Source organism: Myxine glutinosa, unplaced genomic scaffold, assembly GCF_964187855.1.
Source record: "Myxine glutinosa unplaced genomic scaffold, kmMyxGlut1.1 SCAFFOLD_1385, whole genome shotgun sequence".
In the NCBI taxonomy this organism is placed as follows: Eukaryota; Metazoa; Chordata; class Myxini; order Myxiniformes; family Myxinidae; genus Myxine; species Myxine glutinosa.
This window is the reverse complement of record NW_027617480.1, coordinates 81,279-105,542: the sequence shown is the minus strand read 5'-3', so window position 1 is coordinate 105,542 and position 24,264 is coordinate 81,279. Positions and strand designations below refer to the sequence as shown.

At 49.0% G+C, this 24,264-nt stretch overlaps 1 protein-coding gene across 1 annotated transcript; it reads left to right on the top strand.

Moving 5' to 3' along the window:
- The first annotated feature begins 4,356 nt into the window (after positions 1-4,356).
- Positions 4,357-22,820, top strand: LOC144889168 (uncharacterized). The gene is made up of 9 exons (XM_078769137.1): positions 4,357-4,480; positions 12,032-12,097; positions 12,202-12,261; positions 12,350-12,415; positions 12,521-12,580; positions 14,563-14,628; positions 14,734-14,793; positions 22,438-22,532; positions 22,672-22,820. Exons 2-9 carry the CDS (start codon positions 12,042-12,044, stop codon positions 22,818-22,820), a joined length of 612 nt encoding a protein of 203 aa, XP_078625263.1. The 5' UTR covers positions 4,357-4,480; positions 12,032-12,041.
- The last annotated feature ends 1,444 nt before the right edge of the window (positions 22,821-24,264 follow it).

Sequence of the window (24,264 nt, the reverse complement as noted above, 5' to 3'; positions counted from 1 at the left end):
GTGCTCATGCACTATTGGTGGATGTACAGCACAGAAGGCTTGTCCAGGCTGAGACGTTCAGCTCGCTCGCTTGCGCGCTGCCCCGCTCGTTGAGCAGCTCACAGAGCGGCTTGCTGAGCGGTTCTGTTCCGGCCAGGTTCATCTGTACGCTTCCGGCAGGGGACGAATTCACCCGCCTCCTCGCCGGCAACCCGGCCCTCACGCGGCCCACCTTCTCGGCGGGGACCGTCAAGCACGGGGTGGAACATCACATCCCCACCGCCGGGCCACCGGTATACGCCCGGGCACGCCGCCTCGAGCCGACGAAGCTCGCGGTTGCTAAAGCAGAGTTTGCTACGCTGGAGCGGCTCGGCATCGTGCGGCGCTCCGAGAGTGCTTGGGCATCACCGCTCCACATCGTGCCCAGGCCCGGCGGGGGATGGCGACCGTGCGGGGACTACCGCCGTCTCAACGACGCCACCACCCCCGACCGCGACCCCGTCCCCCATATTCAGGACTTTTCCGCCTGCTTGGCGAATATGTCCTTCTTCTCGTAGGTGGACCTCATACGCGGTTACCACCAGGTCTCCGTCAGGCCGGAGGACATCCCGAAGACGGCTGTCATCACGCCGTTCGGACTTTTCGAATTTCTTCGGATGCCCTTCGGTTTGAAGAATGCGGCTCAGGCGTTCCAGCGCCTCATGGACAGCGTCTTGCGCGACTTGGATTTCGTCTACGTCTATCTGGATGATATCCTCGTCGCAAGCGCATCCCGCGAAGAGCACCTCCACCATCTCCGCACGCTCTTCGAACGCCTGGGCCAGCACGGCCTGATAGTGAACCCCGCCAAGTGCCGGTTCGGTGTCACTGAAATCGACTTTTTGGGTCACCGGGTCACCAGGCACGGGGCCGTCCCCCTACCGGCCAAGGTGGAGGTGGTGAAGGGGTTTCCGCACCCCCGCACGATCAGGGGGCTTCAGGAGTTCCTGGGCATGGTAAACTTTTACCATCGGTTCCTGCCCCGCATCGCCCAGCTCCTGCGCCCCTTCCACGAGGCCCACCGAGGGAAGCCGGGCAAAGGTGACGTTACCTGGACCGAGCAGATGGACGCGGCGTTCGTGGGCGCGAAGCTCGCCTTGGCTAACGCCACCATGCTCGCGCACCCGGCTCCCGATGCACCGATCGCCCTCCCCACCGACGCCTCGGACTATGCGGTGGGCACGGTGCACGAGCAATGGGTGCGTGGCGCTTGGCAACCGCTGGCGTTCTTCAGCCGGCAGCTTCGCCCGCCCGAACGCCGGTACAGTACCTTTGACCCTGAGTTGCTCGGGCTCCACCTGGAGGTCAGGCACTTCCGCCATCTGCTCGAGGGCCGTGCGTTCACGGCCTTCGTCGACCACAAGCCATTGGTGTTCGCGATGGGCAAGGTCGCCGAGCCGTGGTCGGCCCGGCAGCAGCGTCACCTCTCGGCTGTGTCCGAATACACGACGGACATCCGGCACGTCGCGGGGAAGGACAACCCAGTGGCGGATTGCCTTTCCCGGTCCGTTGCCCATGCGGTCCACCTCGGCATCGACTATGCCCGGATGGCGGCGGACCAGGCCGCCGACCCCGACGTCCAGGCCTTGCGGACCGCCGTTATGGGCCTCCGTGTCACCGAGGTGCCGTTCAACGGCGCGGGCACGGCCCTCTGGAGCGACGTCTCCCTCGGGCGGCCTCGCCCCATCGTGCCCGTGGGCTGGCAGCGCCAGATTTTCGACGCCATCCACAGCCTCCCACCCGGGCACGAGGGCCTCCCAGAGGTTGATCGCCGACAAGTTTGTCTGGCGTGGCCTCCGGAAGGCCGTCCGCGCCTGGGCCAGGACGTGCCTCGCGTGCCAGCGCACGTAGGTGCACCGACACACCCAGGCCCCATTGGCCCCGTTTGTGGTGCCGGAACGGCGGTTTGACCACGTTCACGTGGACCTGGTGGGACCTCTGCCCCCCCGCGGGGTTTCACCCACATCCTGACCATGATGGACCGCACCACTCGGTGACCGGAGGCCGTGCCGTTGGCGTCAACGACGGCGGCGGACGTCGCGCAGGCGTTCATCGCCACCTGGGTCGCCCGGTTCGGCACCCCCTCGGACATCTCGTCCGACCGCGGCCCCCAGTTCACCTCGGAGCTCAGCGGGGCGGTCGCGCGGGGGCTCGGGGTCCAGCTGCACCGCACCACGGCCTACCAACCCAGGCTAACGGCCTGTGTGAGTGGTTCCACCACTCGTTGAAGGCCGCGCTCCGGGCGACCCTCCGTGACGGCGGCTGGGTCGACAGGCTCCCCTGGATGCTGCTGGGCCTCCGAACGGCGCCCACGGACAACCTGCGTGCATCCGCGGCGGAGTTGGTCTTCGGGCAACCGCTGCGGGTGCCGGGTGAGTTCCTCCCCGACTCCACGGCACCATGGTCCGCGGCGCAGCAGCGCTCGGCGCTGCAGGAGACCGCCCAGAGGTTCGCCCCGGTGCCCACGGCGCACCATGGGCACCCACCTACGCACGTCGCCCCGGAGCTTCGCACCGCGGAGTACGTCTTCGTCCGGCACGACGCCCACCGGACACCACTGCGGCCCCCGTACGACAGGCCTTTCCGCGTGCTGGAGACCGGGGTGAAACATTTCACCTTGGACATCGGCGGCACTCCTGACCGGGTCTCCATAGACTGCCTCAAGCCGGCCCACCTCGACGTGGACCACCCACCGCCGATGGCTCGGCCCCCGCGTCGGGGCCGCCCCCCGGCGGGCGGACCCCCGGCACCGCCCGGCCCCGCCGGCACGCCGCCCCCGAGCCTGCACCCATCCCGGGTGCAGCCGGAGGCATCCCAGCGGGCATCCCTGCACCCCGGACGCCGCCAGTCGCCAGAGGGCACTTCGGCCGGGTCATACGTTTGCCCCGCAAACTGGCCCTCCAGGTGCGCGGGAATTCTGGGGGGGGGGGGGGGCACGTGTGGCGGACACGAAAGCTCACTGGCGTGAGAACATCATTCCGCGCGCCAAGTGGGCGGCGGCCACGCCCGAGGGGTAGGCGTGGCCGCGGGATATACACCGGGCGCGCAGCTCGGAACGCTTTAGTGTTACAGTGAGCTCTTGAATAAAGACTTTTACAAATTACCACGTTGTCCACTTCCTCCTTGCTTACAAGCAGCGCGCGTAACACCGCGCTTTAATGCCAATTATTAAGTATGTAAAATTTTGAAAATTGCTCTTCTTCTTCCTGTACTCTCCTACCTTTGCCCTCCCCAAACCAACCCAGCGGTGACACGTGTTCCGATAGAAACCCTCACCTGCTCGACACGCGCCGAATGTTTCGCATTTTGTTCGTCCATAGCCCACTGTAACTCGATATATTGCGTTTTTCTTCCGTTCCTCTTGGATGGCCAACCTCACCTCCTCCTCCTCCCATTTCACCCCTGCTGTCCCCCACCCCCAAGACCCTTTTATGTTCCCTGGGAACGTAAAACAATTTCATAATATTATTTTTGCAATGAGTGTGCAGATGACTATAAGTTAACACTGGGTTGTTCCCAGTGAACATAAACTGCCTATACACTGCCCAAACAGAGGGACAGTTTTCCGTGGAACCCTGTGGTAATCCAACATGGCGGATCAAGTATGGTGACGTCACATGCTGATTATCGCGGCAGCGGTGTTCCTGCGTGCGGGGCGGTTGAGGAGGTCAAATGGAAATAACATCTATTAAAACAATTACAATGTATTAGTTCAAGAAAGGATTTTAAAATCGACATTACTATTATTATGATTAAAATAGAATCAGAAAATCAACTTCCGGTGTCCCAAACTACCCCTAAAGCAACTTCCCGAAAATAAATATAAAACGATTGCTTTATTTTAAAAATTAATAAATAACGATGATGAAGACTTCAAATCTACCAATTAAACTTTACTCCTCATTATTTGAGGATGAGGATGGCTGACGTCACAAATGTATCACGTGGTAACGGTGTACGACGGTCGACGACGAAAACATCATATCAATGCACATTGTCGATGAGCTGGATGTTTTGTTTTCTCGGGAGCTAGCGAATTTTTTGTTGAAATTTTCTCAACACACTCCTCCTTCTCCTATTCCTCCCCTCGTTCGATCTGTCTTTGTTTCCCAAGATGCGTCTTCGTAAGAAGACATCGCAACGAAGGTATCTTATAGTTATACGGGTTTTCACAACATCAAGTGAATTTTATCTCCAAGTCGAGTATTGCGTGCTAATCGATGTACGTCCGGCATCACCTCCTCAGGAAAATGACGCAGTGGCGACTGGCGTTTATTATTTATTAATTACGAGTATAAAGCCCGCCAAAAATGACGGGTTGGAGCAGTTTTTGACGGTGCAGCAGCGGCGTGAGCGTGTTGAAGTCTGGGCCAACTGGCCAAGTGGCGGTGTCAGGGCCCACGGCCCAGGGGTGCTTCGTAGGGTGCCTTTCTCATCTTTTTTTATTCGACGTTCGACAGACGTAAATGAACACTCGTTTTACTCTCCGCACTTTGCACGTCACTTTCAGCGAATGTCGTCTCCCTGTGCTTTGTATTTATTGTGATTTAAAAAAACGCTTCCATACACCGACCTTGAGGCTCGGTTTGCAAGCCACCGTCTACAATTCCAATGTAAGAGACATAATTACTCTTCTTTTGGGTCTTCAGAGTCCAAAGGGTCTCTTGGGTTGGGTCCTCTGGTTAATTTGGGTTTGTTGGATGCCCAAGCTCTTTTGCATCCTTGGGATCTTCAGGTTAATTTGGGTCTTCAGGATGTTTTAGGTCATTTGGGTCCTTTGGGTCCTCTGCCTCTTTGGGGTCCTTGGGTCTTTTCAGTCATCTCGGTATTTTGGGTCTTTGGGTTCCACTGGGTCCTCAGGGTCTTTAAGAGTCTTTTTGGTGTTTTGGATTGTTTGGTTCTGTGGGGTCATTAAGGGTCTTCGGGGTATTTTGGGTTTTCAGGGACTTTTTGGTCTTCTGGGTCTTTTAGATTTTTTGGGGGTCTTTGGGATATTTTAGGTCTCTGGGGTCTTTTGGGTTTTGGGGTCTTTTTGGTCTTCTGGGTCTTTAAGGGTCTTTGAGATATTTTGGGTCCTTGAGGTATTTAAGGGTCTTCTGGGTCTTTTGGATCTTTGGGGTATTTTTTTAGTTTTCATGGTCTTTTTGGTCTTCTGGGTATTGAAGGGTCGTTTGGGTCTTTGGATCTTCAGGGTCTTTGGATCTTCATGGTCTTTTGGGTATTTTGGTCTTTGGGGTAATTTGGGTGTTAGTGGTCTTTTGGGTGTTTAAGGCTCTTGTGGTATTTTGGGTCTTTTGGGTCTTGTGGATATTTAATGGTCTTTGTTTTTTTGGGGGGGTCTTCATGGTATTTTGGGTGTTCATGGTCTTTTGGGTCTTTAAGGGTCTTGGGGTCTTTTCAGTCTTTTGGGTCTTTGGGTCTTTATTGGTCTTTGGGGAATTTGGGGTCTTCAGTGTCTTTTGGGTTTTTGTGGTCTTTTGGGTATTTAAGAGTCTTCGGGGTCTTTTGGGTGTTTGGGGTCAATTGGGTTTTCAATGACTTTTCTGTCTTTTGGGCCTTTGGGGACTTCTGGGTCTTCATGGTCTTTTGTGTCTAACAGTCTACGGGGTATTTTGGGTGTTTAGGGACTATTTGGTCTTCGGGGTCTTCTGGGTCCTTGAGGTCTTCGGGTCTTTTGGGTCTTTCCAAATTTTTGGGTATTTGGGGTCCATTTGGGTCTTTAGGGTCTTTTCAGTCTTTTGGGTCTTTCGCGTCTTTTGGTTCTTCAGTGTATTTTGGGTCTTTGGGATATTTTAGGTCTCTGGGGTCTTTTGGGTTTTTGGGTCTTTTTGCTCTTCTGGGTCTTTAAGTGTCTTTGAGGTATTTTGGGTCCTTGAGGTATTTAAGGGTCTTCTGGGTCTTTTGGATCTTTGGGGTATTCTTTTAGTTTTCATTGTCTTTTGGGTCTTCTGGGTATTTAAGGGTCATTGGGGTCTTTGGATCTTCAGGGTCTTTGGATATTCAGGGTCTTTGGATCTTCAGGGTCTTTGGATCTTCATGGTCTTTTGGGTATTTTGGGTCTTTGGGGTATTTTGAGTATTTTGGGTGTTAGTGGTCTTTTGGATCTTTAAGGGTCTTGTGGTATTTTGGGTCTTCTGGATATTTAAGGGTCTTTGTTTTTTTGGGGGGTCTTCAGGGTATTTTTGGTGTTCATGGTCTTTTGGGTATTTAAGGTTTTTTGGGGGTCTTTTGCGTCTTTGTAGTCTTTGTAGTCTTGGTTCTTTAATGGTATTCGGTGTCTTTGGGGTCATTTGGGTCTTTAAGGGTCTTGGGGTCATTTCAGTCTTTTGGGTCTTTGGGGAATTTGGGGTCTTCAGCCTGGTGTTTGCTTAGCGGTTAGGGTGCTGGCTTGGGATCCTAGAATCCTGGGTTCGAATCTCGGTCGATCGCTAAATGAACACCAGGGGGGTTGGCACAGCCTGTCATCCTTCCGAGGTCAGCAAATTGAGTACCAGTTTGTTGGGATGAATGATCCCGGTGTGTACGCTGGTTTAGAATAGGTACACCGTATCCCTGCGCATCGTAAGAGGCGACTAAGGGTTGGCGCCAGGAAGGGCATCCGGCCATAAAACCATTGCCTCAAACACGGAACCATGATTGTCATGGGACCCGCAAGGCTAACCCCCGCTCTAGCGGGGAAAATGGCCTTAAAACGATCATTCATTCATTCATTCAGTGTCTTTTGGGTTTTTGTGGTCTTTTGGGTATTTAAGAGTCTTCGGGGTCTTTTGGGTGTTTGGGGTCAATTGGGTTTTCAATGACTTTTCTGTCTTTTGGGTATTTAAGGTTTTTGGGGGTCTTTTCAGTCTTTTAGGTCTTTCGGGTCTTTTGGGTCTTCAGTGTATTGTGGGTTTTTGGGGTTTGGGATTTTTGGGGTATTTTGGTGGTTTTCTGAGTCATTGGGGCTTTTGGGTCCTTTTTGTCATTTGGGACCTTGGGGTTGTTTGGGTCTTTTGGATCCTCATGGTCTTTTGGATCCTCATGGTCTTTTGGATCCTTGGGGTCCTTTGGGTCTTTGGGGTATTCGGGGTATTCAGGGTATTTTGGGTCTTCAGAGTCCTTGGGGTCTTTGAGGTCTTCGTTAGCTTTTGTGCCTGTTACAGTCTTCAGGATATTTTGGGTCTTTGGGTATTTTGAGTGTTTGGGGTCTTCTGGGTCCTTGGGGTATTTTGGGTCCTCAGAGCGTTTTCGGTCTTTTAACCGGTGGACACACAGTCATGTTAAAAGATTGCCCCTTAACCCCCCCCTCCCCCCACTCATATCCCTCCGAAAGCACTACTCAAAGCCTTCAAAACCTAGCCTTATGAAGGGGGACAGACACACAAACACACACACATTGTGTTTTAGATGGTAGATCTCTGTGAGGTGGTTTAGGATGAGACACCCGAATTGCGTACGTACTAAATATGTAGATACTTTCCAAACGCTGCAATCCATCGAATAATCCGATTTTTCAATCCCTCATCAGAACCCTTGTAATTCCAATCGGGGAAAGCGAACTCGGTGCTTTAATGATGAGAGTGTCCGCTACAAATGAGGGGATGTCGGTGGATCAAAGCCTGACCGAGTCATGCCATAGACTTTAAAAATGGTTTGTGCTGCTTCCTCTGTTATCGTTCAGCATTTAAAAGGATGAGAAATACGGGGCCTTCAGGGGCATTGACAATTGTCGTCCACTCACAACCCCCTCCCACTTCGCACGTTTCCGCCCCTCCCCTACCTCCCACCCCCCGACTCCCCATCCCCCCATACTCCCTCTCCCCTCTCCCTTCCCCCCTACCCCCTCCCCCCTACACCTCCTCGCCCCTCCCCCTTCTGCCGTACACGCCCTCTCACATTCCCACACCCCCTCTCACACTTTCCCACACCCCTTCTCACACATTCCCACACCCCTTCTCACACATTCCCACACCCCCTCTCGCACATTCCCACACCCCACATCACACATTCCCACACCCCCTCTCGCACATTCCCACACCCCACATCACACATTCCCACACCCCACATCACACATTCCCACACCCCACATCACACATTCCCACACCCGCTCTCGCACATTCCCACACCCCATCTCACACTTTCCCACACCACATCTTGCACTTTCCCACACCACATCTCGCACATTCTTACACCCCCCTCTCGCACATTCTTACACCCCCCTCTCGCACATTCCCCCACACCCTCTTACACATTCCCACACCCACTCTCGCACATTCCCACACCCCCTCTCACACATTTCCCCACCCCCTCTTGCACATTTCCACACCCCCACATGCACATTCCCACACCTCTCACACATTCCCACGACCCCTCGCACACATTCCCACACCCCCTCTCGCACATTCCCACACCCCCTCTCGCACATTCCCACACCCCCTCTCGCACATTCCCACACTCCATCTCTCACATTCCCACACCCCCTCTCGCACATTCCCACACCCCATCTCGCACATTCCCACACCATCTCACACATTCCCACACCCCATAACGCACATTCCCAAACTCCCTCTTGCACATTCCCACACCTCCTCTCGCACATTCCCACACCCTCTCCCACACCCCCTCTCACACATTCCCACACCCCCTCTTGCACATTCCCACACCCCCTCTCGCACATTCCCACACCCCCTCTCGCACATTCCCACACCCCCTCTCGCACATTCCCACACCCCCTCTCGCACATTCCCACACCCCCTCTCGCACATTCCCACACCCCCTCTCGCACATTCCCACACCCCTCTCTCACATTCCCACACCCCCTCTCGCACATTCCCACACCCCCTCTCACACATTCCCACACCCCCTCTCGCACATTCCCACACCCCTCTCACATTTCCACACCCCTTCACACATTCCCACACCCCCTCTCGCACATTCCCGCAACCCCTCTTGCACATTCCCGCAACCCCTCTCGCACATTTCTGCACCCCCTCTTGCACATTCCCACAATCTATCTGGCACATTCCCGCTCCCCTGCTCGCACATTCCCACATCCCCGCTCGCACATTCCCACACCCCCGCTCGCACATTCCCACATCCCCGCTCAAACATTCCCACACCCCTGCTCGCACATTCCCACACCCACGCTCGCACATTCCCACACCCCTGCTCGCACATTCCCACACCCCGCTCACACATTCCCACACCCGCTCGCACATTCCCACACCCGCTCACACATTCCCACACCCCCGCTCGCACATTCCCACACCCCCGCTCGCACATTCCCACACCCCCGCTCGCACATTCCCACACCCCCTCTCGCACATTCCCACACCCCCTCTCGCATATTCCCACACCCCCGCTCGCATATTCCCACACCCCCGCTCACACATTCCCGCACCCCCGCTCGCACATTCCCACACCCCCGCTCGCACATTCCCACACCCCCGCTCGCACATTCCCACACCCCCGCTCGCACATTCCCACATCCCCACTTGCACATTCCCACACCCCGCTCGCATATTCCCACACCCCCGCTCGCATATTCCCACCCCCCCCCCCCCCCGCTCGCACATTCCCGCACCCCCGCTCGCACATTCCCACACCCCCGCTCGCACATTCCCGCACCCCCGCTCGCACATTCCCACACCCCCGCTCGCACATTCCCACACCCCCGCTCGCACATTCCCACACCCCCACTTGCACATTCCCACACCCCGCTCGCATATTCCCACACCCCCGCTCGCATATTCCCACCCCCCCCCCCCCGCTCGCACATTCCCGCACCCCCGCTCGCACATTCCCACACCCCCGCTCGCACATTCCCGCACCCCCGCTCGCACATTCTCGCACCCCCTCTCGCACATTCTCGCACCCCCTCTCGCACATTCCCGCACCCCCGCTCGCACATTCCCACACCCCCGCTCGCACATTCCCGCACCCCCGCTCGCACATTCTCGCACCCCCTCTCGCACATTCTCGCACCCCCTCTCGCACATTCTCGCACCCCATCTGGCACATTCCCGCACCCCATCTGGCACATTCCTGCACCCCATCTGGCACATTCCCGCACCCCATCTGGCACATTCCCGCACCCCATCTGGCACATTCCCGCACCCCATCTGGCACATTCCCGCACCCCATCTGGCACATTCCCGCACCCCATCTGGCACATTCCCGCACCCCATCTGGCACATTCCCGCACCCCATCTGGCACATTCCCGCACCCCATCTGGCACATTGCCGCACCCCATCTGGCACATTCCCGCACCCCCGCTCGCATATTCCCACATCCCCGCTCACACATTCCCACCCCCCCCCCCCCACCCCCTCTCGCCTGGTCCCACCACCCCATCATTTCAGTGAATTCATCAGTTTATTACCCCATGAGCAAAGTGCAAGGTAAGGTTAAGCAGTTGGTTCACTCTGTGTCTATGATCGGGGAGCAAACTTCATTTCAATTTCACTTGATATTTTGATCACGACAACACAAATCGGAACATAAAACGGCAGATTAGCAGTAGTTACCCTGCGCTCGCGAACTTAGGTACAGTGCATTCAGAAAGTATTCAGACCCCTTCACTTTTTTCACATTTTGTTATGTTGCAGCCTTATGCTGAAATCGTTGAAATTCATTTTTTCCCTCATCAATCTACACTCAATACCCCATAATGACAAAGAGAAAACAGGATTTCAGAAAGTTTTGCAAATTTATTAAAAAGAAAAAACTATAGGAGCGCCTCCTCCTTTAGCATATTTTGATGATAATCATGACGTCATAGGTCATGTGTTACAGGCGCCATCTTGGAAAAACCAAAAAACGTTGCACCTCTGCATCTCCAAAACCGCTCTATGGAAAAAAAATTGAAACGCAGCTCATTGTAAATAACTCCATATGGGGAATAGGTGTTAACGATGATGTCATTGGTGCCATAATTATGACGTCATAATTCGACATGGACAACGCTTAGTCTGATCAGTTTGAAATATATCGAGCATGATCTATGCAACAATTATTTAGAGATTATACATTTATGTTGTTATCGCTCATGTGGTCTGGCAGCCATATTGGATCAAAAAAAAAAGAAACGTTCTAAAACAGAAGAGTTGGCTCACACCAAGTTGACTGCACAGTGTAAGTATTCTATGAATACCACCTCGTTTGACTCTGAAATTGGTTCGGAATCTTGTCCCGAGCGCACAGAGGAGTAAGATAATTGTTTTAGTCTGTCTGCCTGTCTGTCAGGAGGATGAAATTGAAAATCATTCCAAACATGAAACTTCTTGTTTTTGTGACGTCATAAAAAAAACACAAGCACCAGGCACAAATAATGAATTCAACGTGTTAAATAAGGTGGTGTAAAAATATCAATGGCGGTAAACTTCTGAAAATATTTTTTCTAGAGCCTTCAAAACATTTTATTTCAAATGAATTAAATACTCGAACACTAGAACACAAATCGCCTTTTTGACCTCCAGTTTTGAAAAACCTCCAGTTCAGCAGTACTTGGACAAAATATTACCCCATCTCGACCAATCAAATTTGATGAGCTCATGCTCTCAGCTTTGGGTAAATCAAGATTTGGACAAAATCCCGGCTCGTAGGAAACATAGATCGTGCTAGGAAAGGCAAAGAAAGATTTGAAAAGACGCATCGTATGTCCTTTTTGTCAAGACTGTGGGGAGTAAGGTGTTCTATGAACTCTCCAGTTTACTTATTATCACTTGCCGGCGGGAGGAAGGAGTGGTGCGAGAGTGCGCAGGACGTACAGGAGCATCATCAGGGAATGAGGTGTGTCAGCTGATGGATGAACAAACATTGAGAGCACATTCATTTGTCCACCTGCCCATCTCAACCAAAATCATGGGGGGTTTTTTTGTTATTTTTTATGCACATTTTCCCAATATTTTTTAATTTTATGTGATGTTTAGTGCAGGGGAATTGTGGTGTCAGTTGTTGAAATGGAGAATGTATATACATCCGGTTTAGCACATTTGTATTCAGTTGTGGATGAAGAGTTCTGTTCTTTTGCAGGGAACCAAAGATGAACATGTCGTTACCATCCAAGACAAAGAAAATCAGTTGTTGGAACCGTCCGAAGTAAATAATTTTATTTTCCTCCTCTTGACTTTTTAAACTTGTTTTAGGATGTATCTACCGCATCACATGTAGAAGAAATGACTTTTCAATCTTTTTCAACCTAGGCAAAAGTTTACCACACATGATGAGAAGAACAAGTGTTGTGGTGACACTGCACCTGACGTGTGAGTAAGAGAAAATATCCCTTTGGAATGATATCCGATTTAGCACATTTGCATTCAGTTGTGGATGAAGAGTTCTGTTCTTTTGCAGGGAACCAAAGATGAACAAGTCTTTACCATCCAAGACAAAGAAAATCAGTTGTTGGAAGCGTCTGAAGTAAATAATTTTATTTTCCTCCTCGTGACTTTTAAAACTTGTTTTAGGATGTATCTACCGCATCACATGTAGAAGAAACTGACTTTTCAATCTTTTTCAACCTAGGCAAAAGTTTACCACACATGATAAGAAGAACAAGTGTTGTGGTGACACTGCACCTGACGTGTAAGTCTGAGAAAATATCCCTTTGGAATGACCTGGCATGAAACGTGCTCGCAATAGAAATGGTATTCCTTTAAGGAAATTCAAACTCTCCCTGTCGTATCTCGATCACATTTTGCTCCTTAAATATTTTTATATGCCACTTCTCAATACCAATACTCAATACCATTTCAACCAGACATATCAAAATATTAATCTTCGTTTGCAAATATTTGATCCATAACAAAGGACCCAACGACTTCTTTGTGCAATATTATATCAGAATAATACCAACAATACTGTCAGCCAATACAAGGAACTTTGAGGAGGCCATTTCTCCCATAATGCCTGCTCTCAATGAACACCACATTAATTAAATTAATCAGTTCATGTACTTATCACTGAGAAGGTGTTGGGTGTTGGGATGGTTTTGGAGTGTATGGAGATGAGGACATTGTGGAGGAGGGGCAGAAACATCACCAGGGGATGAACGAACATCTGTTACGGGTACATCGCCTGGTAACGGGTGGCCTCTCTCGGACTGCTTCCATGACGTAAGACCCTGAAGCCGACGAGTGGCGGACAACTCTTCGACCGGACGGGTTGCTAAGCAACCACGGACGCTATCTAAGATGATTAAAATCTGGCAGAGTCCCTGCGGCTAACTTTGTTTACTTTCCCGGTGACTAATTAGTTATGTCAGTTAGGGAATTTGCTCTCGGCTCGCACCTTTATCTTTTTATTACATACGGCTGAGCGAAACCGTAGGTGGGATGCCGGCTGGACTAGCATAGTGAATCAGTGGGGCACAACCTCCCTTCTATTTATTGTACGCTACGTCTAACCAATGAAAGAAAGAGACAGTCGAGCAGGTTTGGAAACAACAAATCTTGCATTAAACAGGCAAACAGGCATTCACAAGAAAATGCAGTGTCACATCAGAAACAGTCCTATCCCTGTCATTCAATGAAACCCCTAGTACAACAACAGGCATTTTAAGGCCATTTTCCCTGCTAGAGCAGGGATTAACCTTGCAGACCCCATGACAATCTTCTCCATTTTGCCCTATTTTCTAAATCTCCCCTTGTTAACCCCCTTGCCCGCACTTCTTCTTCCACCACCTTTAGCCAAGTCTTTCTCGGTCTTCCCCGTCATCTACTTCTGCATTAATTTCCATGACTCTTCTCACCCAGTCACTTTCATCCTTCCTCAACACATGACCAAACCATTTCAACCTGTTTCTCTTCACAGCATCCATCACAGGCTCTATTCCCATCATCTTTCACAATTCATCATTTGTCCTCTCTCAACGATAGTCCGCACATCCACCGAGCCATTCGCATTTCCACCCTTTCCAGCCTTCGTTACTGCGCTACCTTCATTACCCATGTCTCACTCCCATAAATCATAACACTTCTCACACATGCAGCATACACCTTTCCCTTCAGCTTCAATGACACTCCCCTCCTCGTCAGCATGCCACTCAGTTCCCGAAACTTCTTCCATGCACATCTCACTCGAGCAACCGTTGCCGAGTCTGATCCACCTTCTCCATTCAGCATGTCTCCTTGGTAACAAAATGTTTTCACACCTTCCAGCTCTCGTGTTCAGGCCGTTAGTTCTCCTATGGTTGGCAGCGAGTGTCCCGGAAGCATTGAAGGAAAGAGTGGCAATCATATGTGGGAAAATTGCATACTCAGTCAGGGTCGCCCAGATAGCTCAGATGACAGAGCACTGATACGGTTTTCCAGACGACCTGGCTTCGATTCCCAGTCTGGGAATGTAATTTTCCCACATATATCTATTTAATTATTTAATCGTGTTCATTAAGATAACATTTCAATCTTTTTCAACCTGGGCAACAGTTTACCACACATGATAAGAAGAACAAGTGTTGTGGTGACACTGCACCTGACGTGTAAGTCTGAGAAAATATCCCTTTGGAATGATATCCGATTTAGCACATTTGTATTCAGTTGTCGATGAAGAGTTCTGTTCTTTTGCAGGGAACCAAAGATGAACAAGTCTTTACCATCCAAGACAAAGAAAATCAGTTGTTGGAAGCGTCTGAAGTAAATAATTTTATTTTCCTCCTCGTGACTTTTTAAACTTGTTTTAGGATGTATCTACCGCATCACATGTAGAAGAAACTGACTTTTCAATCTTTTTCAACCTAGGCAAAAGTTTACCACACATGATAAGAAGAACAAGTGTTGTGGTGACACTGCACCTGACGTGTGAGTAAGAGAAAATATCCCTTTGGAATGACCTGGCATGAAACGTGCTCGCAATAGAAATGGTATTCCTTTAAGGAAATTCAAACTCTCCCTGTCGTATCTCGATCACATTTTGCTCCTTAAATATTTTCTGTACCATTGTTTGGAGGTTTCAGGGCTGAGTGATTCCCTGAGCTCTTTAACCTGGGTTGACACGTCTCTTGTAAAGAGTTGACAAATTATCGCCGGTACCCTGAACAAATGACAAATTCTTGCCAGTCAACAAAACGATTGGTCAACCGATCCGTGAAAACCTTGTGCCACACCTGGTCCCACAGCCAGACTAAAAAGTTAGGGAGAGGTATCTGAAGAAGAAGATGAAGTTTAAGGTTGTAAGAATGTCCATCGAGAAGTGCAAATGACAAGCGTCAGGAGGTACCTGATCTGAGGAGAGGGATGTGATACACGGAATACCACTTCAACCAGACATATCAAAATATTAATCTTCGTTTGCAAATATTTGATCCATAACAAAGGATGCAACGACTTCTTTGTTCAATATTATAGCAGAATAATACGAACAATACTGTCAACCAATACAAGGAACTTTGAGGAGGCCATTTTTCCCATAATGCCTGCTCTCAATGAACACCACATTCATTAAATTAATCATTTCATGTACTTGTCACGGAGAAGGTGTTGGGTGTTGAGGTAGTGATGGGCTGGTGTTGGTGTGCATGGAGATGAGAATATTGTGGAGGAGGGGCAGAAACATCACCAGTGGATGAACAAACATCTGTTGTGGGTACATCTCCTGGTATGGGGTGGCTTCTCTCGGAATGCTTCCTGACGTAAGACCCTGAAGCCGACGAGTCGTGGACAACTCCGCCATCCAAGGTGATTAAAATCTGGCAGAATCCCTGCGGCTAACTGTCACTTTACTTTCTCGGTGACTAATTAGTTACGTCAGATAGTGACTGCTCTCGGTTCCCACCTTTATCTTTTTGTTACATACGGCTGAGCGAAACTGTATGTGGGATTCCGGCTGGACTAGCATAGTGAATCAGTGGGGCACAACCTCCCTTCTATTTATTGTATGCTATGTCTAACCAATGAAGGAAAGACAATCGAGCAGGTTTGGAAACAAGAAATCTTGCATTAAACAGGCACTTATTTTCAAGAGAATGCAGTGTGACATAAGAAACAATCCTCTCCTTAGCATTCAATGAAACCCCTTGTACAACCGGCTTTAAACAAAATACAGGTGGGCGCCACGTTCATCCGGGGGAATTATATAGAAAAGGGGACATAAAGGAAGAAGTTGGTGCGTGTTGGTGACTCGTTCCTCACCCTCATGTAAACAGGCTTGGCCCCGTAGGTCTCAATGAGGTGTCGATGCAGGTGGATGCACGGTGTAAGTGAGATGTGTGCTGTCGTGGAGTGTATTGTGTGGTGCTTAGCTCTGAAAAGAAATGTTGGAATTCTTGTGTCGTTCATTTAACGTTTGCTGTTGCTGTTTTTGTTGAGCACATGCACTCCCAGGAAATTGTGCACAGGGATATAAAGGTAACCAACTACCCCAGTGCAGACCGTGATACGTTCTGCGTAACACTGCAATGAAAACCATTTTTTGATGGAGGAAAGGAAGGAATGGGAGTTGGAAGTGGGAATCACTAGAATGCACATTATCAAGTTGATTAAACATTCTTTATTCAAGAAGAAGAAGAATTGTCATACCAGATACCGATACCACGGGGTGGGACTAAACATTTACGGAGAGAGAATTGGGGTCTCCTTCTCACTCTGAATCCACTCCCACAGATATGCTACCCAGACAGAAACCATACTTGGGGTACCCTTAGGCAACATGCAAACTTTGAGTATTTTTTTTAGTTTTTGAAGACTATATATAACGAGAGCAATGTGACTGCGTCACCAATATGCCTCCAAGTAGTTCCACAATGGGTAGATGCCCTCGTTCACTGTCCTAAAAATGAAAAAGTTTGATTTAAATCCCTTCAGCTGTTTTCAAGTATCACATTTTCACCAGCCATGACAGGTTTCACATCGATCAGTGAAGCAGTTTCAGAGAAGGATTTTAAAAAAATATTGGCTTCAAGCTAATATGGCTGCCACGCCACGTTTTTCTATCCAAGATGCTGCCAAACCACGTGACCTACGAAATCGGCATTTTCAAACTATATGCAACAATGGTGATAGGTGATATTTATAAAATTTCGCATCGATAGGGTAAGCGATTTCAGAGATATAATTATTTAATATTTTCCTTCAATCCAATATGGCTGCCACACCATGTGACCAATGATGTTTTCTTGATTATCCTTTAATCGCAATGCCTAGTCAATGACACACGTAAAAGTTTGAGTCAATTGTTTTGGTGGTTCGGGAGATGTTGTTTTTTTTAAAGGTTTTAGGTTAAATCCAATATGGCTGCCAAACCATGTGACCTATGATGTCACAAATTTAATATTTCAATAAAAATGGGTCATAGATATTGCACATGCAATTTCAGATTTAATAATAATAATACACTTATTTTGTATAGCGCTTTTCAAGAAACCCAAAGACGCTTTAACATGGTACATAAAACAAAGACAAAAGAGACAAAAATACATAATTAAAAAACCAAACAGAAAGGAAGGAGAAGAGACGATCAGGGGTTGAATGCAGTGTTGAACAGGTGGGTCTTGAGTGATGATTTGAATGTGGTGAGTGAGGAGGAGTCTCTGATGGTTTGAGGTAGTGAGTTCCAGAGTGTGGGAACAGCGATGGAGAAGGCCCTGTCCCCCCAGGATCTGAGTTTGGTCCGGATGGGGGGGGGGGGGACAGGAGGTTGGCAGCAGCAGAGTGGAGGGTGCGTGTGGGAGTGTCTGGGGAGGAGGTCAGTCAGGTAGGATGGGGCCAGGTTATGAAGGGCTTTGTATGTCAGAAGGAGGATTTTGTACTGGATTCTCTGGGAGATGGGGAGCCAGTGGAGCTTGTGAAGGACGGGGGTGATGTGGTCCCGGGCCCGGGAGTGGGTGAGTAGACGGGCAGCGGAGTTCTGAATGTATTGAAGTTTATTGATGATATTTGAGGGTGAACCATAGAGGAGGCTGTTGCAGTAGTCCAGACGGGAAGTGATGAAGGCGTGGATGAGGGTTTCTGCAGCTGTGGAGGAGAGGGATGGACGGAGACGGGCGATGTTTTTCAGATGAAAGAAGGCTGTCTTGGTGATCTGTTTAGTGTGTTTGTCGAAGGAGAGGGTTTGGTCAAAGATGATGCCAAGATTCTGGATGTGAGGGGAGGTGGTACTGGGATACCGTCGATGTTGAGGGTGAATTTGTGGGTGGATTTGGTGAGCGTTTTTGGTCCAATAATGATTATTTCGGATTTATCACAGTTTAGTTTGAGGAAGTTGATTTGAAGCCAGTATTTTATTTCAGTGATGCAGTTTGTCAGGATAGAGTGGGTAAAAAATAAAATATAATCACCTTTAGAGGCCATTTTTCCCCGCAAAGCGGGGGTTGGCCTTTTTGGGCACCGTGGTTGTTGTTGTTTTTTTGGTCCCCTTTTTGAAGCAATGTTTTACGGCCGGATGCCCTTCCTGCCGCCAACCCTTTTTGTCGCCTTTTTACGACAAGCAGGGAATTACCAGTGAACTGGTACTCAATTTGCCGACCTCGGAAGGATGACAGGCTGAGTCAACCCCCCTGGCGTTAATTCAGCGATCGACCGGGATTCAAACCCAGGATCCTAGGATCCTAAGCTGGCACCCTAGCCGCTAGCCCAACACCAGGTCTCAGAGTGGGTGACGGTGGAAATTGACTTGGCAGAAATGAAAAGCTGGATGTCATCGGCAAAGCAGTGGAATTGGAGACCATGACGACAGATTAAGTGACCAAGGGGGAACAGGTACAGGATGAAGAGGAGGGGACCGAGAACTGAACCTTGGGGGACACCTTGGGGGAGGGGAGCGGTGGGGGATTTGCAGTTATTGATGGAGATGAACTGGTGCCTGTCGGAGAGGTATGATTTGATCCAAGAAAGGGCAGTGCCAGTGATGTTAAAGGTGGTTTCAAGTCGGGTAAGGAGGCTGATGCGATTGATGGTGTCAAAGGCAGCGCTGAGGTCGAGAAGGATGAGCATGTTGAGGTTACCGGCGTCGGAGGAGAGAAGAAGATCGTTGGTGATTTTGAGGAGTGCAGTTTCCATACTGTGGTTGAGGCAGAATCCGGATTGGAATGTTTCATACAGGTTATTGGCAGAGAGGTGATGTTTGAGTTGAGTGGCTACAGCGCGTTCCAAAACTTTTGACAGAAAGGGTCGGTTGGAGATGAGTCTGAAGTTATTTGGGGTGTCAGGATTGAGTCCAGGTTTTTTCAGAATGGGGTGACAGCAGCGATTTTGAAGGATGGTGGGACGATGCCAGTAGACAGGGAGGAGTTTATCATTGCAGTGATAAGTGGAGAGAGAGCAGGAAGGCAAGCCTTAACAAAGCTGGAGGGGATGGGGTCCAGAGTGCAGGTGGCAGTTTTCATTCCTGTGAGGAGTTCAGAGAGGTCAGTAGGGGAGACTGGGGAAAACTGAGATAGGGGTTGGCAGGATAAAGGGGGGGCAGATGGTTAGAGGGGGAACAGGTGCGGTGGTGGTTAAGCTGCTGTAGATGTTGTCTATCTTGCTTTGGAAGAATGAAAGGAAAGAAATGCAGTTGTCGACTGTGAATGACTGGGTGGTGGTATCCAGGGGGCTGAGGAGTTTGTTTATTGTGGAGAAGAGTGCTTTTGGGTTTCCGGAGCCAGAGTGGATTATTTGAGATTAGTAGGTGGAGCGGGCGTGGGAAAGGGCATCTTTGTAATGCTGCAGGTGGTCTTTGTAGGCTTCGGAGTGGATTGTGAGACCTGTTTTATTACGGAGTCTTTCCAGTTGGCGGGCACGGGTTTTCATCAGGCGGAGTTCAGGGGTAAACCAGGGAGCAGAATGGGTGAAGGAATCTGTTTTGGTTTTTATAGGCGCAAGCTGGTCAAGGCAGGAGGAGAGAGTGTGGTTGTAGTAGTCAGTGAGGTCAGAGGGGCTGTGCAAATCAACGAAGGGAGAGGTGGACAGTTTTTCGGAGAGGGAAGATGAGAATGAGGTAGGTGAAAGAGAGTTTAGCTTACGAAAGTTGATTATGCGTTTTTGCCTTAGTGCTGGGGTGGGAATGTTGATGGTCATAGTGATGGCTAAGTGATCGGAGAGAGTGAGGTCAGAGCCAGAGAGATGGTGTAGATGTAGTCCAATAGAACAGACAAGGTCCAGAATGTGACCACGGTTATGGGTGGGAAAGTTGACATGTTGAGTGAGGTTAAAGCAATTAAGAATATCAATGAAGTCAGCTGTTATTGCGGAATCAGTGGAGTCCATGTGGATATTGAAATCACCGAGGAGGAGGGTTGAGGGGGAGAAGGAACAGAGCTGGGTCAGAAAGTAAGAGAAGTCAGACAGGAATGATGGGTGTGGTTTGGGAGGGCGGTAGACAACTGCCATGACTGACTGTGTGTGACCAGAAAGTTTAAAAGCCAGGTGTTCAAATGATGGAGCAGATGAGATGGAGACGGGGCTGGTCTTGATGTCCTGTCAGTGTATTACAGCAATTCCACCACCTCGGCCCTCCGAGCGTGGTTTGTTGATGTATGAGTAACCATTGGGTGTAGTGAGGTTGAGTGAGAGGTAGTCCAGAGGTTGTTGCCAGGTTTCAGTCAGACAGAGAAAGTCCAGTTTATTGTCCAGAATGAAGTCGTTTAGGATGTGGCTTTTATTGTTGAGGCACCGGGTATTGAACAGAGTAAGCTTCATATTGCTTTGTATGGTGTGGATGGACTCGGGTGATTTTGCCAGGGCTTGCAGACAGGGGGCGCGTTCGTGTATGTTGTTGTGATGACGTAGTCGACGGGTGAGAGTGCGCTCAGCTGACCAGAGTGAGGGGATGGAGTGACCTGCCTGGGAATATACAAACTTGCGACCGGAGCCTCTATGGATGTATCTGGGTCGTCGTAGGAGTCCGTGGTTTTTGATGACAGAGATGCATGGCGGAGTGGAGTGGTTGTTGAGTTGAAGAAGCCTAGCGGTGGAGTACCTCAGAGCCATGCCAGGTAGGAGTGAAGGGGCACAGAGCCCGGAGAGGTCCTCTCACAGATCACAGATCACAGATAAGGATAAGGAATTCAATTAATTATATTCTTTATAGGATAAGGAATTCAATTAAAACATTTTTGGCTGGGATACCACTTCACCAATGATGACATCATTATCATGCTTTTGTTCTCCATTGGGAGTACTTGACAATGTGCCAGGTTTCAAATTTTTCCATTCAGCGGTTTCTGGGAAATAATTTTTTAATTACTTGCGTTTAATCGAGGATGGCTGCCATACCACGTCACCTATGACGTCACAATTATCATAAAAAACATTCTGCATGGGTGCCACTCCTACCCTCAAAGTTTCGTCTCAATCGGGCACGTGGTTGCTGAGAAAAACAAGGTTTAGCCCGTACGGATGGATGGACGGACAACCCGAAAACATAATGCCTCCGGCCACCTTCAAGGGCAGAGGCATTAAAAAAACTATTTTCCCAAAACAAGGCTGAAAGCCACTACATGGAAAGAGCTACAAGGAAAAAGAAAAGGAAAAACTGGCAAAACCTTCATCTAGTCCTGAAACGAGGAAACGTCTTCACAGGACCACTGTGCAGGAGGGGGTATCTAGGCCAGTGGAAAAATTAATTTTCCTACACCCATTGGGTGTATTTCAAAAGACCCCATATCCGTACTGGAAGGCTGGTGGCTACTGAAGGGAGCTCATCGACCCTTTCTCAGGTGTTGTTTTTAGTCCTTGCAGGGTGTCACAGTCACCCTCCCCGCTAGCAAAGCCCTCAGGTACTCAATGACTTGCATCCTTCCAGGCAGACACTTTCCCATTCACAGCCACTCTTGGGTTCCTATCACTCCTCCAGTTAGTTCTTAGTATAAACTTCTTAAAGTTTAGATGCAGTACATGCATTACACTTTCCTCGTGCATCCAATCTTGAACTTTCAAAGTCAGCGCTCACTAATGTGGAGGATTGCTGGAAGTGAGCACTGTATTTGAAATTTGCATTTTGATTAAATGTTGGGCTGTTTCGACTCCCCATTAAAGCACTTCCTTCTTTGAGATGCAGATAGATCTTCTTTAGTACAATGCACGTGGCTGTGGAAAGCATCATTTGCAGGCAGGTTCAACGTACATCCGAAGTAAGGCACACATTGACGAATCATCCTTTCTGTGAATTACCAGGATGGCAGCATATTGCTGACCCGGGATTCTATCCCAGGCTACACAGCTCAGAGGTGAGTGTAGGAGCTTGCGACACGAAGGGGAAAGAAAAAAGTGTGGTTAAAAATATATATTTAGTGATCTTCACCCCCTCTTTACACGTGACATTTCTTGGCTTCATTGTCAACTGTATTTGAAGATGCTTGGTGGGGTAGCACAGTGTAGTTAGTGGTGGTGTTTGCTGTCTGAATGTAGAAAACACAAATACCTGATGCAGTCTGATTTTTCACCTGCCTGACTGCATTTTTATTCTCACATTTTCTTATTTGTGACATTTATTTAACGACAGCTTTACAAAATCTTTCTTTTCTGCAGGAATGCTGAGCTTAAAGTGATAAATGAATCTGTTGAGGAAGAGTATGCTGAACCCCAAGTAACAAATGTATCTGCTGGGGAAAAGCTGCGAACTGGTGAGTTTTGAGAAATAATCTTTTCACAAAATATATTATCGTCTCATTTACAAGTACAACAAGAGTGACCTGAAAATGTTTGTTGTTGATTTGTTTCTTTTTCAATTTGCTGGTGGTGCCTGCTTGTTCCTCATAACAGTGATACAAACAACTTCCTCTCATCACAGTAATCTTTCCCGTGAATGCTCCAGACTTTTTGTTTTGATCCTCCAGGAACGCCATGGCGGTGTTTTAGTAGCTCCACTCGGTCACAGGTGTAACTTTAGTGCAGAGGCATCCGATGTGTAATATTTGGCCAAGCTGAGCATCACCTCAAGCAATACAAAACAATACTGATTGGTGATATTGATGGAAGAGGAGGAAGACAAGGATTAAAATGGACAGACAAGATGATGGAATAGATGAGGAAGTTAAAGATACAGCTGCTGAATAAACATTTGAATGGTGTTCCGTAAGAGGCAATCTCTGGATTGTAGACGGTACCAGATGATGGTGAGAGAGCAAATTAATTTAAAATGAAAATATAAAACGGCATGATCACTGAGGTGGAGGAAACGCTCAAAGGAAGCAAGTAATAGGTTTGGGTTGGGAAGGGTTAATGCGGTTCAGAAAGATCATGGTCAGGAGGATGGATGACGTGAGATGGTGGTTAAACTGGGTGTCCCGTCTGCCAGCATGAGGTGGTGAGTGTTAAAGATCACATAGTGTCCTTCACAAAGAGGAGGGAGCTATCACTGGCACCTTGGGCGAATTCCAAATTCCTCTCATCACCAGCTGAGGACACTGCATCAACGGTACATCTGCCTTCTTAGCCAATGATGCTTGGTACTCCACAGTCTTGTTTGTGCTAAATAGAACATGGAAAAAGCCTGCTTTGTCTGATTCGAAAATATAAATCCCATTAACATCCTTCCACAAACATAAATTTGCCTTCTTTGTTGTTGTCCAACACTGTTTCAGATGCATATTTGTGTGTTTTTTCCACCATTATTCCTTTATCCTTTTCCTGGAGAGAATCCACCATTTATAAATTATACTGTGTCCAACAGGGCTGTACACAACAACAACAACAACAAACAACAGGCATTTTAAGGCCATTTTCCCTGCAAGAGCGGGGGTTAGCTTTGCGGTCCCCATGACAATCTTCTCCATTTTGCCCTATTTTCTGCATCTCTCCTTGTTAACCCCCTCACCCGCATTTCTTCTTCAACCCTCTTTAGCCAAGTCTTTCTCGGTCTTCCCTGTCCTCCATTTCCTTCTACATTCATTTCCATCACTCTTCTCAACCAGTCACTTTCATCCTTCCTCAACACATGACCAAACCATCTCAACCTGTTTCTCTTCACAGCATCCATCACAGGCTCTATTCCCATCATCCTTCGCAATTCATCATTTGTCTTCCTCTCTCTCAACGATATTCCACACATCCACCGAACCATTCGCATTTCCACCCTTTCCAGCCTTGGTTGCTGCTCTATGTTCATTACCCATGTCTCGCTCCCATAAATCATAACACTTCTCACACATGCAGCATACACCTTTCCCTTCATCTTCAACGACACTCCCCTCCTCGTCAGCACGCCACTCAGTTCCCGAAACTTCTTCCATGCACATCTCACTCTCGCAAGCGTTGCCGAGTCTGATCCACCTTCTCCATTCAGCATGTCTCCGAGGTAGCAAAATGTTTTCACACCTTCCAGCTTCACGCCATCTCCAAGATCCAACTCAACAT

Coding starts and splice junctions, on each gene's coding strand:
- LOC144889168 (XM_078769137.1), top strand. CDS start 12,042: ATGAACATGTCGTTACCATCCAAGACAAAGAAAATCAGTTGTTGGAAC. Junction 12,581..14,562: donor GGTGACACTGCACCTGACGT/GTAAGTCTGAGA, acceptor GTTCTTTTGCAG/GGAACCAAAGATGAACAAGT. Junction 22,533..22,671: donor TGGGGAAAAGCTGCGAACTG/GTGAGTTTTGAG, acceptor TCCTCATAACAG/TGATACAAACAACTTCCTCT.